At 41.3% G+C, this 15,185-nt stretch overlaps 2 protein-coding genes across 17 annotated transcripts in view; both read right to left on the bottom strand.

The window, feature by feature from the left end:
• limk1a (LIM domain kinase 1a) overlaps positions 1 to 919 on the bottom strand; it is a 526,526-nt gene extending 525,607 nt beyond the window's left edge. For 2 of the 3 annotated variants that reach the window (XR_011474875.1, XM_023980651.2), the window contains exon 1: positions 653 to 912. Coding sequence is in view for 2 of the 3 variants with exons in the window: in XM_023980651.2 (XP_023836419.1) it covers positions 653 to 710 (58 nt within the window). In the remaining variant the exon portion in view is untranslated. Of the gene's footprint in view, positions 1 to 652 lie in introns of all 3 variants that reach the window. The other variant, XM_070437482.1, reaches the window with a different exon arrangement.
• Positions 920 to 1,188: 269 nt separating this feature from the next.
• Positions 1,189 to 15,185, bottom strand: part of LOC111959085 (elastin) — an 81,887-nt gene continuing 67,890 nt past the window's right edge. For 10 of the 14 annotated variants that reach the window (XM_070437438.1, XM_070437442.1, XM_070437462.1 and 7 more), the window contains 11 exons: positions 14,742 to 14,771; positions 14,203 to 14,244; positions 13,901 to 13,957; positions 13,055 to 13,123; positions 11,297 to 11,344; positions 9,055 to 9,126; positions 8,469 to 8,510; positions 7,460 to 7,552; positions 4,431 to 4,475; positions 2,914 to 2,982; positions 1,189 to 2,765 (listed from right to left, as the gene is read on the bottom strand). In XM_070437438.1, coding sequence (XP_070293539.1) covers positions 2,716 to 2,765; positions 2,914 to 2,982; positions 4,431 to 4,475; positions 7,460 to 7,552; positions 8,469 to 8,510; positions 9,055 to 9,126; positions 11,297 to 11,344; positions 13,055 to 13,123; positions 13,901 to 13,957; positions 14,203 to 14,244; positions 14,742 to 14,771 — 617 coding nt within the window. In that variant the 3' untranslated portion in view covers positions 1,189 to 2,715. The remainder of the gene's footprint in view (positions 2,766 to 2,913; positions 2,983 to 4,430; positions 4,476 to 7,459; positions 7,553 to 8,468; positions 8,511 to 9,054; positions 9,127 to 11,296; positions 11,345 to 13,054; positions 13,124 to 13,900; positions 13,958 to 14,202; positions 14,245 to 14,741; positions 14,772 to 15,185) is intronic. The other 4 variants (XM_070437440.1, XM_070437450.1, XM_070437470.1 and 1 more) reach the window with 2 other exon arrangements.

Below are 15,185 nucleotides of genomic sequence, written 5' to 3'. Positions count from 1 at the left end.
TCCTACCTGTCCTTTTTCATAAATGTTATATTGTAGGCTATATTATTTTGTATATTCAACTTCCACAATATAGGCTAGTGAGCTAGCTAAAGTATCAGTGGAACTAGTTACATTGCAACTAGGGTAAACGAGGTCATGGATTCACAAGAATGGAATGCCAAGAAAGGGTATTGATTATTTCAAAGAAAGTGTAACTATCAGTTTTGAAGTTGTGTTGTTGTGGGTCAGAGCAGTGCTGTGGTTTCACTGTCCCATGTAATTTGTATTTAATTAGATTGAACTAACCAAAACATTAACAGTTGTAATACCCAAATTATTATACTTCTAAACACCATCCCGGCCGTGTTATCATTATGCAGCGGGTTACTCGGAAATAAAATAGAACGACTACCTACTTGTGTTATTGCAGCAAAACAAGGACATTCTTTATTGATCATTCTCAAAGAATATATGTCATCAAGCTCACCCTCCAAAAACACCATAAAACAATGTATATATTGTGTTGTTTATTATGAATTCAGTGTAGCATCTGTTATCGGGCGATGAAGGATTCACTACACTAGCTCTAATAACATCTCCCGCCCTGACACGTTTCAAGACACCCGCTATCGTCGTTCCAGAGAAAAACTGCGTATCGAAAATTTGAACTCACCTTCCTCCTCTCCCATACGTTCGTCCTTCCAGTTACAACAGAACAGCATCAACCTCATTCACTCTCCGACTCGGAGCTCTATGAGAGCCTGCCTCTGATGAACAGATAACCGGTCTAGTAGTGTTGTGTGTGTATATGGAGCCCGCTGGACGCCCCTTACAGCTTGACACTACTTCGAAAGATATTCTGCGATTCATTCGAAGAAGAGAGGATGGGCGAATTAAAACATTCAGGGAGGAGAGAGGAAGCTATGGGTTGGCCAACCGACAACAATCCCTGGAATTTTTGTCTGCGCAGCAAAAGCACAAGCAACTGAGGGCAGAGAGAGGAAGGGATGCGCAGTGCACCCATCACAGAAATAGGAGCTGTATCATCTAGTCTATGAGAGCAGGCTGGAATAGGCTAGTTGCATTAAAAGACTAGCCTACCTTCTGCCATTTTAAAGTTCTTGAATAACATTTGAGCCATTGATTCATTTTGATATGTTGGTGCAGTGTTGGTGCATATGGAAAAACGCTGATGCCTGGGCACAAATGTGTATTCATTAAAACAATTTTATTTCGTTTTTTTACTGAAGCAAATAAAAGGCCGGTATTGCTGGGCACAAGTCAAATGTGCGATGAAAATTAAAAAGTGCAAAACCCCATAATTCCTTATTTTTTCTCTGTTTAAATAAGATGAACACTATCCCACGGCACAGGGCAGCGGCCCCTGACAGGAGCGGCTCACACAGTTCATAAAAAGCACCACGGAGTAGGCTACAAGAACTGAAGCAAGTGAGAGTCATGTTAACCTAGGGCTATTAGTACAACATACAGTTAGTTGCCTTATTCTAGATTACATAAATCTGGAGATAGTCTACTTTTCTGACCAGAAACATTTGAAACTTGAATAATGAGAGACAATTTGCATAAATTAAACTATAACTGCATGTGAAACTAGAATGATTCCAGATATGCATAACATTCTAGGCACTTAATCTTGGACACCAGAAAAATTATACATAATTAAGAAAACAAAATGTTCATGTCATACATGTCATACATGCCAGAGCAGTATCGAAAGGATTTCAGTTTTACTTTTACATTTTTGTAAAACCCGCATTTCTAAAAACTAAAAACATACAAATCATTTAAGAAACAAAACACACCGCATTTCAAAGGATTGGTACAAACCGACACAATGTATGATATGAATATCATTAAAGATCACCTAAAAATCTTWTGAACACCTTTGGATTGATTGTCATCAGCTTTCCCACATTCAGAGCAAAACCTGCTCTTCATACTTCACAAGTTTGGCGGAAATCAAGGCAAGAAGGCTGAAGATAGGCTACTTAAACCATGGCACTTAAAATAGTTACTGATGGCAGATGGACTGTGAAACCTGTGCCCACACACACCCGCTATGATACTGCTATTTCACCCAGGGCTATAAATAGCAGCAGAGATGATAGAAAGCTAGAGGAGGCAGTTCTGATACATGGCCAAAGTTTATCAGCACTTTACCAACCATACCTCTTGAAGCTCAACCCTTAGTTTGACGTGTCAGTATGTGAAGATCTCCAACTTTGGTACACACAGACACTAAGCACATGGGGATACTGCAGTAGAGGGATGTACAGTTACTGAACTGGTGCTTCTATAGCTGGAGAATCTTTCACATTCTCCTATCTACCCAAACACGCACACATCTATGGCAACACGTGCAAGCGCACACGTACACACAGCCACATAGGCACACATCCACGCAAACACGCCCACACACATGCATGCACACACAACTACTGAGTATAGCTACTAAAAGGGGAGCATCGCAGGCATGTCAGTAAGAGATGATGAGCACCATGACCACTGTAACGATAAAGGCACAATCAATAACACTAAGTCACATCAAATGTGTGCAAAAGTCTGGGTCGGTGGGTTTGTATAAAAAATATCAAATAAAGTACAACATATCTTTACATACTGTAATGGGGGATTTTGTGCATATAAAATGTACATTCTAGATAATGCAGTAGCACCATTGTTTCTTGAAATTCAACTTCTTCTCAAGAACACCCTCTACTTCCGCCTTCCACAGTATTTGCTTTGGCATCCAGCAGCAACTCCTCCTGTTCAGAAACCACATTGGAAGAGAGGATATTTTAAATGCATGCATTTGAAAGACGGTTTGGATTCATGCATTTCTACTTGGTTCGGAACCAGATTTATGAATTATTTTGGTCACATGCCAGAGGATGTGTGTGTGTTTTATCGTACCTGGTCTGTAGCCTCCTCCTCCTGCTCCACCAAGGAAGCTCTGGAGTGGGCCATACTTGGCTGCTTTGGCTGCGAAAAAAGTTAGTGACCACAAAAACACCTGTGATTAACTTTTTTTTTTTTTTTACAGTGTTGGCAAGTAATATCCTGAGCAACTCTAATGTGTTTTTCTAACCACACTGCACAGATGGGTAAACTTTATGGACATCTGTTGCTTGACCACTGCAGCCAAGAGCCCCAGCAAGCCTGGTGAGTCAGTTAGCATACGCTAACAGGTTGGCTAACAACAAACACTGACAGGTTGGCTGTCCACATATGCTAGATACAGAGGGGCTATTGATATTCACTTGTGTTGCGACTGCAACAGATGCTGCAAATCAATAGTGTTAATGAATCATGCTCAGCTATTACAAATGTATTGATTTGAACTGCAGGTATCCTACAGTAGGTTGCAGGCTGTACTCAGAGGTGTGAGCGGTATGTGTGTAATATAATGTGAATACTACTTTCTCTACGCACCATAAAGGGGCCTACATTGATAACAAGTAATAATTTGTGATACTGTATTAGCACAGATAATTGGCAATAGCACATGATTTGTCATAATGTAGATTAGACATTTAGACCATTCTTGTGATAAGTGTAAATATGTGAAAGTTTTAAATAGTTATATAAAAACCCATGTGAGTGTAAGTCTTATGACTATCTACTAAAAGTAATAAGAGCTAAGATATAGCTGAAAAAGTGGATTCCAATTAGTCAAGAACACATGCTGGGTAATTTCTCCCCTGGCAGTGCCAGTATACAGTTGTATGCTCTGAGCAAACATATGCGCTGACAGAGAAGGCTGGTGGGAGGAGCTATAGGAGGATGGGCTCATTGCAAATACTGGAATGGAATACATGGAATGGTATCAAACACTCCGTTCCATATATATTCCATTCCAGCCATTACAATGAGCCCATCTTCCTATAGCTCTTCCCACCAGCCTCCTCTGGCGCAGCACTACAGAAACAGACTGACAGTGACTGTTGTGAATTTATTTTAGGTTAATATCCCAAAGATTTCCACGCAATATCAGCACAGCACTACTGGAGTAGCACATCAAATCATCTAAATCCTGACCTGTCATAGGTTTTATTAAACTAGCTGAGAAAAACCTGCCTTGCTTTTTGAAACATAATCCCACCGTCAGTAATCTTCCCCGTGCTCAGGAAAATTCAGATTATCAGACTCCACTAGACACTGGTTGGTACACCATCTGCACTGACAAGAACTCACTGTTCTATCACCCCCCCCCCATCCTCTCATTCTAATCTCATCCAAATAATCTTACATGATGTCATCCTCCGCTAAGAACTGACTGATTATAATAAAATAGGAAATGTACCAGGTGTAAAAGAAAATCGGATTATTTCAAGCAAATCTTTCCCCCTTCACTGGCTGTGTTGTGTAAGGTTTGGCTGAGTAGGACAACAGTTACTTTTCAAGAGGCGAAAGAAGGAAGACACCAGTACCTTGTTGAGGAGTCAGTGGTGCCGTCTGGCCTGCTCCGTATGCTCCTAGTAAACAGACAACGTTTACATTTAAGAAAAAGGATTTGGTGTTTGGAAGGAATGAAATGATTTTTGCTATGGGTGTTTCATGTTTAAAACAGCACAATGTAGTAGAATCTTGAAGAACTTTGATCAGAGAGTTTTTAGATAGAGAGTGAGAGCGCTGAAGACACTTTCTTCATTGTGCATTGGAACACACAAAGCAACCAAAACACACTTGGTCAGATAGATAACCAATGGAAAGTGTCCGTGTTTTGGTGCGYCATGAACTAGAATGATCAGTATGGGTGATTTCTCAGGACTTTCTCAGTCAAAACAGGTATAGTCATAAGCACACTTTCAATCTGATTAGGAAACAGCAGACATCACATAATCACAAGGGGATTTCCCCCATGTAATGATGACGTGCTTTGAAATTTATGTGAGACAAAATGTAGAGACTTTTCAAGAAAGTACGATTATGGTTGAGCATTATCTGATAGAGTAACAACCACATGCTTTTACTAATACTGCAATAGCAAAATATAATGTTTTGGTCTCATTACTGTCTTTGTAAACAAATAGTAAAAAATGTATAGATATATAGTAAACAAGCACACTGCAAGGGTAAAGCGTTCACTGATGCCAAAAATAACATTCATCATCTGTATCTGTTTTGTCAGTAAACAGTCTGCATTTCAGACTAGACAGGAATATGCAGCAGAGCTCATTAAGTCATCCAAAAACCAATTAATTATTCCCAAGGGTGGTCACACCATTGAGACATCCTGAATTAAATTATTATTTTTAATCATGTCAAATGTAAGAAATTGGAAATGAACGGTATTTATATGTTAAAAGAAAAAATCTACCAATAGAGATTTGGTTCATTTCAAATATAATGCTAGACATCATCATCATGTTGCCAGACAAAAGTCATGGACAATTCAAGTTAACTCTATATCATCAGTAATAATAGGAATTGGGACTTTTACATTTTAACCTGCAAATTGAGGAGGTTACCAGGAGTATTTGATGTTTTCTGTGTGTGGGCAATATTTGCACCATGGTAGTAAAACTTTAATACCTGATTTGCATGGTCAGAGTAGCTATCGAATTCACAGAACCTACAGTTCACCTAAAAGTGAGAGTAATTAGCAACTAGGGACTACGCTAAGAGAGAGAGAGAGAGAGACAGAGAGAGAGGGACCAACATTCCCAACACCACCTCAATCAAAAAACAATGATGATTATTTTCATAACCAATTAAGTGCTCAGAGCACCCAATGTTCCCCCTCAATTCATTTAATTAGGGGAAACTAAACCAGGTAGGGGGAAGTTGGCCATTCCTTTCAATTGTCTCTAGATCAGTTCCCTTCTCTCTGTCTCTGGTTAGCTCTAATAGGAAAGCAACAGGCCTGAGGGCTGTCTGTCTGTCGTTCTGAGTTACTTGTCTGTCGACAATTCGGCTTTAGTCCACCTCCTGATCCAGGCAGAAACAGGGGGTAATCATGGCCAGTGAAAGAGATACCAGCGCTCTGAGTCAGGTTGAATTTTTGCTTTTTTGCTGTTATATTTTGTATTTACAGTTCAGCTGGAAATGTAGAGAGGGAGACAGATAGTAGGGCCATAGACAGAGGGTGGCTGAGACAAGGCTCAAACCCCTGTTGCCAGTGGGCATATGTGGTCAGGATAATAGGTCAGGTTTAATTGACAGCTATTCTCTTGATGGTTCTGTTGAGGGGCTAGCCTATTTGACCTTGAAATAACTAATGGCGACTATTTCTTAGTATTTAACTCAGTTTTGCAAAATTATGTCAAGTCTGTCAGAAGTCTAAACTTACGGCCAACCGACACTTTTCTACATTTACTGTAAGTGAATGATTGGGGCATGCTTACAGAGGGGAACTCATAGTGAATGATTGGGGCATGCTTACAGAGGGGAACTCATAGTGAATATGATTGGGGCATGCTTACAGAGGGGAACTCATAGTGAATGATATGGGCATGCTTACAGAGGGAACTCATAGTGAATGATTGGGGCATGCTTACAGAGGGGAACTCATAGTGAATGATTGGGGCATGCTTACAGAGGGGAAACTCATAGTGAATGATTGGGGCATGCTTACAGAGGGAACTAATAGTGAATGATTGGGGCATGCTTACAGAGGGGAACTCATAGTGAATGATTGGGCATGCTTACAGAGGGGAACTCATAGTGAATGATGGGGCATGCTTACATAAGAGAACTCATAGTGAATGATGGGGCATGCTTACAGAGGGGAACTCATAGTGAATGATTGGGGCATGCTTACAGAGGGGAACTAATATGAATGATTGGGGCATGCTTACAGAGGGGAACTCATAGTGAATGATTGGGGCATGCTTACAGAGGGGAACTCATAGTGAATGATTGGGCATGCTTACATAAGGGAACTCATAGTGAATGATTGGGGCATGCTTACAGAGGGGAACTCATAGTGAATGATTGGGGCATGCTTACAGAGGGGAACTCATAGTGAATGCCTTGCGTCCACTATCTTCACTGGATTGTAAAGATGAACAAACATGAACAAATACAATAAATCCAACACATCTATCAAATTTGGTTCAAACCACAAGCTCTTTTTGTTGTACTTTATCTTTATAGTTCCTGGGTCACAACATCCCATTCTCTATAAAAAGCTATAACAGCTAAAAGCTGTTTTTCTCCTTTTCCCTTTGTCTCTCTAGATGATAAATGGCTCTGTGCTGTTGTCTCTGTGGTAGTTGCCACTGATAAATGGCACAGTCAGTGTTCACGGTGGTCCTTGGGGTTCACAATACAAACATGCTCCTGAGAGGAAATAACCTTTATGGAAAAGTACCATCATCCACCCCCCCCCCCCCCCCCCACACACACACACGCGCTATACATAAGAGATACTGTAACAACAACAACCCCATGTTTATGTACACATACTGTACACACAGTGCATCTGATTAACACATAGAGCGGTTATACACGTTACCCGGGTAGGCTTGCTGTGGGTAGCCGCCACCTTGCTGTGGGTAGCCCCGTTGTTGTGGGTAGCCACCTCCGTAACCTGGGACTGCACCAGCTCCTACAAGGGTAACACAGCAAAAATGAACAAACAACAACACACAACAACACTACATATACTGTATACATTGCATATACTAGTCTACGTTTAGACAGGGTTACATACCCTACTGCAGCTTTGGTCTCAGACTTAACTTAAGCATAGCTTTTTCCTCAACAATCAATGGCCAAGCCCAGAACACAACCAGTCAAATTACAACATGCAGTATGAACTGAGAGATAGTATCAGGTCATATGCATTGTGCATGCAAATTTACCAGGCCAGTGTGTTTATTCAAACTATTTAGCTACAGTATTCATCAAAAGCCTAATGGTGCTGAATTCTCCTTGGGTAACAACATTTGCATACAGTATTAGCAAAGTTGTACAATTTGTGATAGCATGTGAAACAGGCAATATGTTGTACTGTGGGGTGCTCTGCTCTCTGTGTCAGGGAATATTTGACCAATGGTTGGTGGATAATAGCCTGCAGGCATTGACTAGTCAGTATCCGTGGGGCCTGAGGCAGAGAGCAGTCTCTCCACTGCTGGACCAGCGTGATAACACTCATCCCAAACAGCGAGGGAGAGGAGGAGAGGAGGGGATGCTGAAAGCTCCACAGCCTTGGTGATACACTTCCAAGTATAATCCTGAACATAGTCAAAACCCTGCCAATGTGTTAACATAATCCTAACCATATGAAGACATGATATGTGCCATGCTAGTCTTGCGATGCCTGACTTGTCAGAGAAGTCATTTCATCACAGTGTTTTGACAGTGAGTCTTAGTGAGGTGACACTATCCTGCTACCTATGTGTGTGCATTTTTACCAGTTTCTGAACATGAGGATGAAACCTCACAGTTAACTACAGTAAACTACAATAAACTACAGAAACTACAGTAAACTACAGAAAGTACAGCAGGACAGTCAGTCTCACCTGGATTATAACCAGCACCACCAGCACCCAGGTTACCATAACCTATTGAACAGGAGAGAGTGGAGCATTACTGAAGAGTTGAGATATAGTTGAACGATTTTCAAATACTACTTGAACCCAGGCCTGCTGTTGAATATGGCTACGCTGTAGGCAGGAACATCTTGTATACAATGATGGAATCCTACTTCCCCTGGCAGAGCTCACGCAGTACCGTTATGGGCAGAATAGAACGACTCTCCAGAGGTCTGTGCTGCTATCTCTAAACCGTCACACTTTGATGTTGCAAAAACCGTTACAAACTAACTCTGCCTCTGACGGTAATCAGTCTCCACTGGGAGTCTCCACTGGGAGTATCCACTTGTTTCTTCTATGTCTTGCCCTACAGTACTGTACCCTGGGAGATTCAGTGTCTGGCGTTGATATGACTCAATGATCAACATTTCTTACTACTTTTACGATAACTCGACTCCAAAATAAAGATAACATCACTATGTTATGTTGTTCATATGTGGTAGATTGGAAAAGTAAGTGTAAAACGTGTAAGAGTATTAGTACAAAGCTGGGCTTTATGTGTCAGGGTTTTTACCTGGGGGTTTGGGTGCTTTTTGACCTGCTCCTGCCCCTGCTCCCAGACCAACACCAGCAGGATACCTCGCACCTGAAACATGAGACTGGATGAGTTCTCCAATAGCCTCATGCCAGGCCTCTAGTGGGTGAGACTAGTCCTCCACTAAGAACATGGTTGAAATTTCACACACTAGGTACAATTGAAGTCGGAAGTTTACATACACTTAGGTTGGAGTCATTGAAACTCGTTTTTCAACCACTCCACAAATGTCTTGTTAACAAACTATAGTTTTGGCAAGTCGGTTAGGACATCGACTTTGTGCATGACACAAGTACTTTTTCCAACAATTGTTTACAGAGATTATTTCACTTATAATTCACTGTATCATAATTCCAGTGGGTCACAAGTTTACATACACTAAGTTGACTGGCCTTTAAACAGCTTGGAAAATTCCAGAAAATGATGTCATGGCTTTAGAAGCTTCTGATAGGCTAATTCGCATAATTTGAGTCAGTTGGAGGTGTACCTGTGGATGTATTTCAAGGCCTACCTTCAAACTCAATGGCTTTTTGCTTGACATTATGGGAAAATAAAAAGAAATCAGCCAAGACATCAAAAAAAAAATTGTAGACCACAAGTCTGGTTCATCCTTGGGAGCAATTTCCAAACGCCTGAAGGTACCACRTTCATCTGTACAAACAATAGTATGCAAGTATAAACACCATGGTACCACGAAGCCGTCATACCGCTCAGGAAGGAGACGTGTTCTGTCTCCTAGAGATGAACGAACTTTGGTGCGAAAAGTGAAAATCAATCCCAAAACAACAGCAAAGGACCTTGTGAAGATGCTGGAGGAAACAGGTACAAAAGTATCTATATCCACAGTAAAACAAGTCCTATATCGACATAACCTGAAAGGCCGCTCAGCAAGGAAGAAGCCACTGCTCCAAAACCACCATAAAAAAGCCAGACTATGGTTTGCAACTGCACACGGGGACAAATATTGTACTTTTTGGAGAAATGTCCTCTGGTCTGATGAAACACAAATAGAACTGTTTGGCCATAATGACCATCGTTATGTTTGGAGGAAAAAGGCTTGCAAGCTGAAGGCTTGCAAGCTGAAGAACACCATCCCAACAGTGAAGCACGGGGGTGGCAGCATCATGTTGTGGGGGTGCTTTGCTGCAGGAGGGACTGATGCACTTCACAAAATAGATGGCGTCATGAGGATGGAAAATGATGTGGATATATTGAAGCAACATCTCAAGACATCAGTTAGGAAGTTAAAGCTTGGTCCAAAATGGGTCTTCCAAATGGACAATGACCCCAAGCATACTTCCAAAGTTGTGGCAAAATGGCTTAAGGACAACAAAGTCAAGGTATTGCAGTGGCCATCACAAAGCCCTGACCTCAATCCTATAGAAAATTTGTGGGCAGAACTGAAAAAGCATGCGCAAGCAAGGAGGCCTACAAACCTGACTCAGTTAACACCAGCTCTGTCAGGAGGAATGGGCCAAAATACACCCAACTTATTGTGGGAAGCTTGTGGAAAGCTACCCAAAACTTTGACCCAAGTTAAACAATTTAAAGGCAATGCTACCAAATACTAATTGAGTGTATGTAAACTTCTGACCCACTGGGAATGTGATGAAAGAAATAAAAACTAAAATAAATCAATCTTTCTATTGTTCTGACATTTCACGTTCTTAAAATAAAGTGGTGATACTAACTGACCTAAGACAGGGAATTTTTACTGGTATTAAATGTCAGGAATTGTGAAAAACTGAGTTTAAATGTATTTGGCTAAGGTGTATGTAAACTTCCGACTTCAACTGTAGTTATTAGCTACTAGCTAAGTTATTATCTGTAGCTTTATATGATCAGCAACTGTTGATGACAGTTGAACCTATCTAGCTACACTCGGCAGTTAAGGACAAGCCATTTCCCCGGCTATGGTCAAGCTTTGTGTTGTTTCAAAGCTACAACCGCATAACGTCCCAGAGGTCAATTGTTTGAGGGGAAATGAGAGTTTTAGCGGTTTGGTTTGGAAAGGGTGTTTCTAGCTCAGTGGGCAATGGGGTTTCAGACACACAGTCCCATTGGCATCTCATTCTGTCACAGTCACCGCTCCTATCGCCTCATTGGTCACAGGAAGTGCAAGCCAATGACATTTCCTGGAAAATGGTCACTCTGAGAGGCCAGAGTGAGGTAAAAGGGAATACAATATTGAGCTGGCTTGCTTCTCCTCTCTCATACATACCCTGTCCCTGTCCATAACCACCTTGACCATAACCATACGGGTATCCCCCTGAATCATGATGGAAAGAAAAGCAGTTTTATTCCTGACATGATGACCTCATTGTGTAGGGAACACCAAAGATTTATGTTGCCAGATTTACAGTGCATTTGGAAAGTATTCAGACCCCTTGACTTTTTCCACATTTTGTTACAGTACGTTACAGCCTTATTCTAAAATGCATTAAATCGTTTTCTCCCCTCATCAATCTACACACAATACCCCATAATGACAAAGAAAAAACAGATTTTAGAAATTGTTGCAAATTTATAAAAAATAAAAAACTGAAATATTACATATTCAGACCCTTTAATCAGTACTTTGTTGAAGCTCCGTTGGCAGTGATTAGAGCCTCAAGTCTTTTTGGGTTTGACGCTACAAGCTTGGCACACCTGTATTTGGGGAGTTTCTCCCATTCTTCTCTGCAGATCCTCTCAAGCTTTGTCAGGTTTAATGGGGAGTGTAGCTGCACAGCTATTTTCAGGTCTTTCCAGAGATGTTCGATCGGGTTCAAGTCCGGGCTCTGGCTGGGCCACTCAAAGACATTCAGAGACTTGTCCCGAAGCCACTCCTACGTTGTCTTGGCAGTGTGCTTAGGGTCGTTGATGCTGCCACCACCATGCTTCACCGTAGGGATGGTGCCAGGTTTTCTCCAGAAGTAACGCTTGACATTCAGGCCAAAGTGTTCAATCTTGGTTTCATCATACCAGAGAATCTTGTTTCTCATGGTCTGAGAGTYCTTTAGGTGCTTTTTGGCAAACTCCAAGCGGGCTGTCATGTGCCTTTTACTGAGGAGTGGCTTCGGTCTGGCCACTCTACCATAAACGCTTGATTGGTGGAGTGCTGCAGAGATGGTTGTCCTTCTGGAAGGTTCTCCCATCTCCATAGAGGAACTTTGTAGCTCTCTCAGTGACCATCGGGTCACCTCCCTTCTCCCCTGATTGCTCAGTTTGGCCGTGCGGCCAGCTCTAGAAGAGTCTTGGTGGTTGCAAACTTTTTCCATTTAAGAATGATGGAGGCCACTGTTTTCTGGGGACCTTCAATGCTGCAGAAATGTTTTGGTAGCCTTCCCCAGATTTGTGCCCCGACACAGTCTTGTCTGAACTCTACGGACAATTCCCTGGACCTCATGGCTTGGTTTTTGCTCTGACATGCACTGTCAACTGTGGGACCTTATATAGACAGGTGTGTGCCTTTCCAAATCATGTCCAATCATTTGAATTTACCACAGATGGACTCCAATCAAGTTGTAGAAACATCTCAAGGATAATCAGTAGAAACAGGATGCACCTGAGCTCAATTTCGAGTCTCATAGCAAAGGGTCTGAATACGTAAATAAGGTATTTCTGTTTTTTTGTTTTAATAAATGTGCAAACATTTCTAAAAACCTGTTTTCACGTTGTCATTATGGAGCATTGTGTGTAGATTGATGAGGAAATAAATGTATTTAATACATTGATTTTAAGGCTGTAACGTAACACAATGTGGAAAAAGGGAAGGGGTCTGAATACTTTCTGAATGCACTGTATTTAACACAATGTTATACAGAGTTTATCTGAGGTTAGGGAGTATGGAGTTACAATAAGCCATTGAACTTATGGGATGGGGTTTAACTCAACATGTCCCTTTGTACGGCTCCATTATGGGAACATTGTGGATGTTGGCTCAGTTACACAGAAAGCTTGCTTATTTCCTAAGACGCGTACGAAACTGATCCCATACCTGCACCACCACCGGCTCCAGTAAGAGGAATACCTGCTCCTCCAGCCACACCGCCTGCTCCTCCCACAACTACAGGAGAGATACAAAACACAGTGAGTGAGATTATATGCAGTGAGCTCCAAAAGTATTGGGACAGTGACACATTTTTAGTTTTTTTGGCTCTGTACTCCAGCACTTTGGATTTGAAATGATACAATGACAACGAGGTTAAAGTGCAGACTGTCAGCTTTAATTTTAAGGTATTTACATCCATTAAGGTAAACGGTTCAGAAATTACAGCACTTTTTGTACATAGTCCCCCCATTTTCGAGAACCAAAAGTATTGGGACAAATTCACTTATATGTGTATTAAAGTAGTCAAAAGTTTAGTATTTGGTCCCATATTCCTAGAATGCAATTATTACATCAAGCTTGTGACTCTACAAACTGTTGGAAGCATTTGCTGTTTTTTTGGTTGTGTTTCAGATTATTTTGTGCCCAATAGAAATTAAGAGTTTGTAGAGTCACACGCTTTATGTAATCATTGCGTGCTATGAATATGGGACCAAATAGTAAACCTTTGTCTACTTGAATACACATAAGTGAATTTGTCCCAATACTTTGGTCCCCTAAAGTGGGGGGACTATGTACATACACAAAGTGCTGCCATTTCTAAACGGTTCACCCAATTAGGATGAAAATACCCTCAAATTAAAGCTGGCAGTCTGCACTTTGTATCCTTTCAAACCCAAAGTGCTGGAGTACAGAGTCAAAACAACAAAACATTTGTACTTTTGGAGCTCACTGTACTGTACTGTACATCTTGGATCAACACTTCTTATGACACAGTCATGCACTGACACACACCTGGAGGTTTCAGGGGCTTGGCTCCAGGAAGTTGTCCAGCTCCTGCTMCGTATGGAGCTGAGGAAATACAGAGATCATAAATGTAATCCGCACAGCCTATTTTTATTCTCTACTCCACAGTGACTGTAATGCAATATCACCAGGGATACGGAAATGTATTGAGATTAATGGACAAATACCTGAATAAACCAATTACAGTGATGGGGATTGGGGAGTAGAAAGTAACCTAAGGCCGCCACATGGCCTTTGTGAATTAAGTTTGAGACTCCATTACAATGATGCAGATAGAGAAATTGGCTTACTTCCATAGCCTCCTCCATAGGGATATCCACCTGCACCTGCACCTGTGGAGCAATATATGCCATTAAAACCCCATGGACATAACATATGGTCGGATGTGGGGCTGGAAGGGATGCCACTACTGTAGTGTGCCATCAAAGCTGTGGGATGGGACACTGATCTGAGATGGAATTATGAATGATGGTGGAGAGGACTATACAGTACTGCTAACTACAGTATCTCCTGTCTATGCTGAATGTCACACGCAAGCTTTATTGTCCTAGCTCTATCAACAATAATCTCTTCAACATGACCTTGTGATTTGATAGTGAAGACCTACAGACAGTGTGAAGCTTTTAAAGTGATGACATAAGAGGTATACTGTGAGGTCAGCCTAGAGGTCAGAGTTCACGATCTAGTACATCTGGTACAGTTCAAACTAGTGTTTGTTGTTTTCTTTCTTTGCCTAAAATACTAGTTTTAAGAGGATGTGGTGGAGTGGCCGCCTATCCTCTCTTCCTCTCCCCTCCTCTCATCTCCTCCTCTCCTGTCTCATACATACCCTGTCCATGACCATACGGGAGTCGTCCTGCTGAATCATGATGGAAAGAAAAGCAGCTTTATTCCTGACAAGGGAGCACCAGCGAGTGGCTCTGTCAGGTCATGTAGCTAGCATACTAATTCCAATAAAGTTAGCTGCCCCCTGCTTATATAATTAACTTTAATATGCTTTCAACATGTCAAAATATTACACAGTTTATCCCTGGCCTGGCCATACAATCCTAATTTTGATCAGACCTTTGATGCATTCATTTACAGAGAAGAGGCTGATACTGCTGTCCATTGCATATGAATCAGTCCTATGATTAATTAATGTGAATAAATCCTATTATTGATTAATGTAAAGAATGAGTCATGTTCCATCATTAAATCAGCATATCATTATATATCATAATGTATGATTAAATCAGCATATCACTCATAATGTGTGTAGTGGATTGATTAA

The sequence above is a fragment of the Salvelinus sp. IW2-2015 genome, linkage group LG4p, assembly GCF_002910315.2.
Source record: "Salvelinus sp. IW2-2015 linkage group LG4p, ASM291031v2, whole genome shotgun sequence".
Classification (NCBI taxonomy): Eukaryota; Metazoa; Chordata; class Actinopteri; order Salmoniformes; family Salmonidae; genus Salvelinus; species Salvelinus sp. IW2-2015.
This window is presented reverse-complemented; position numbering and strand designations above follow the sequence as displayed.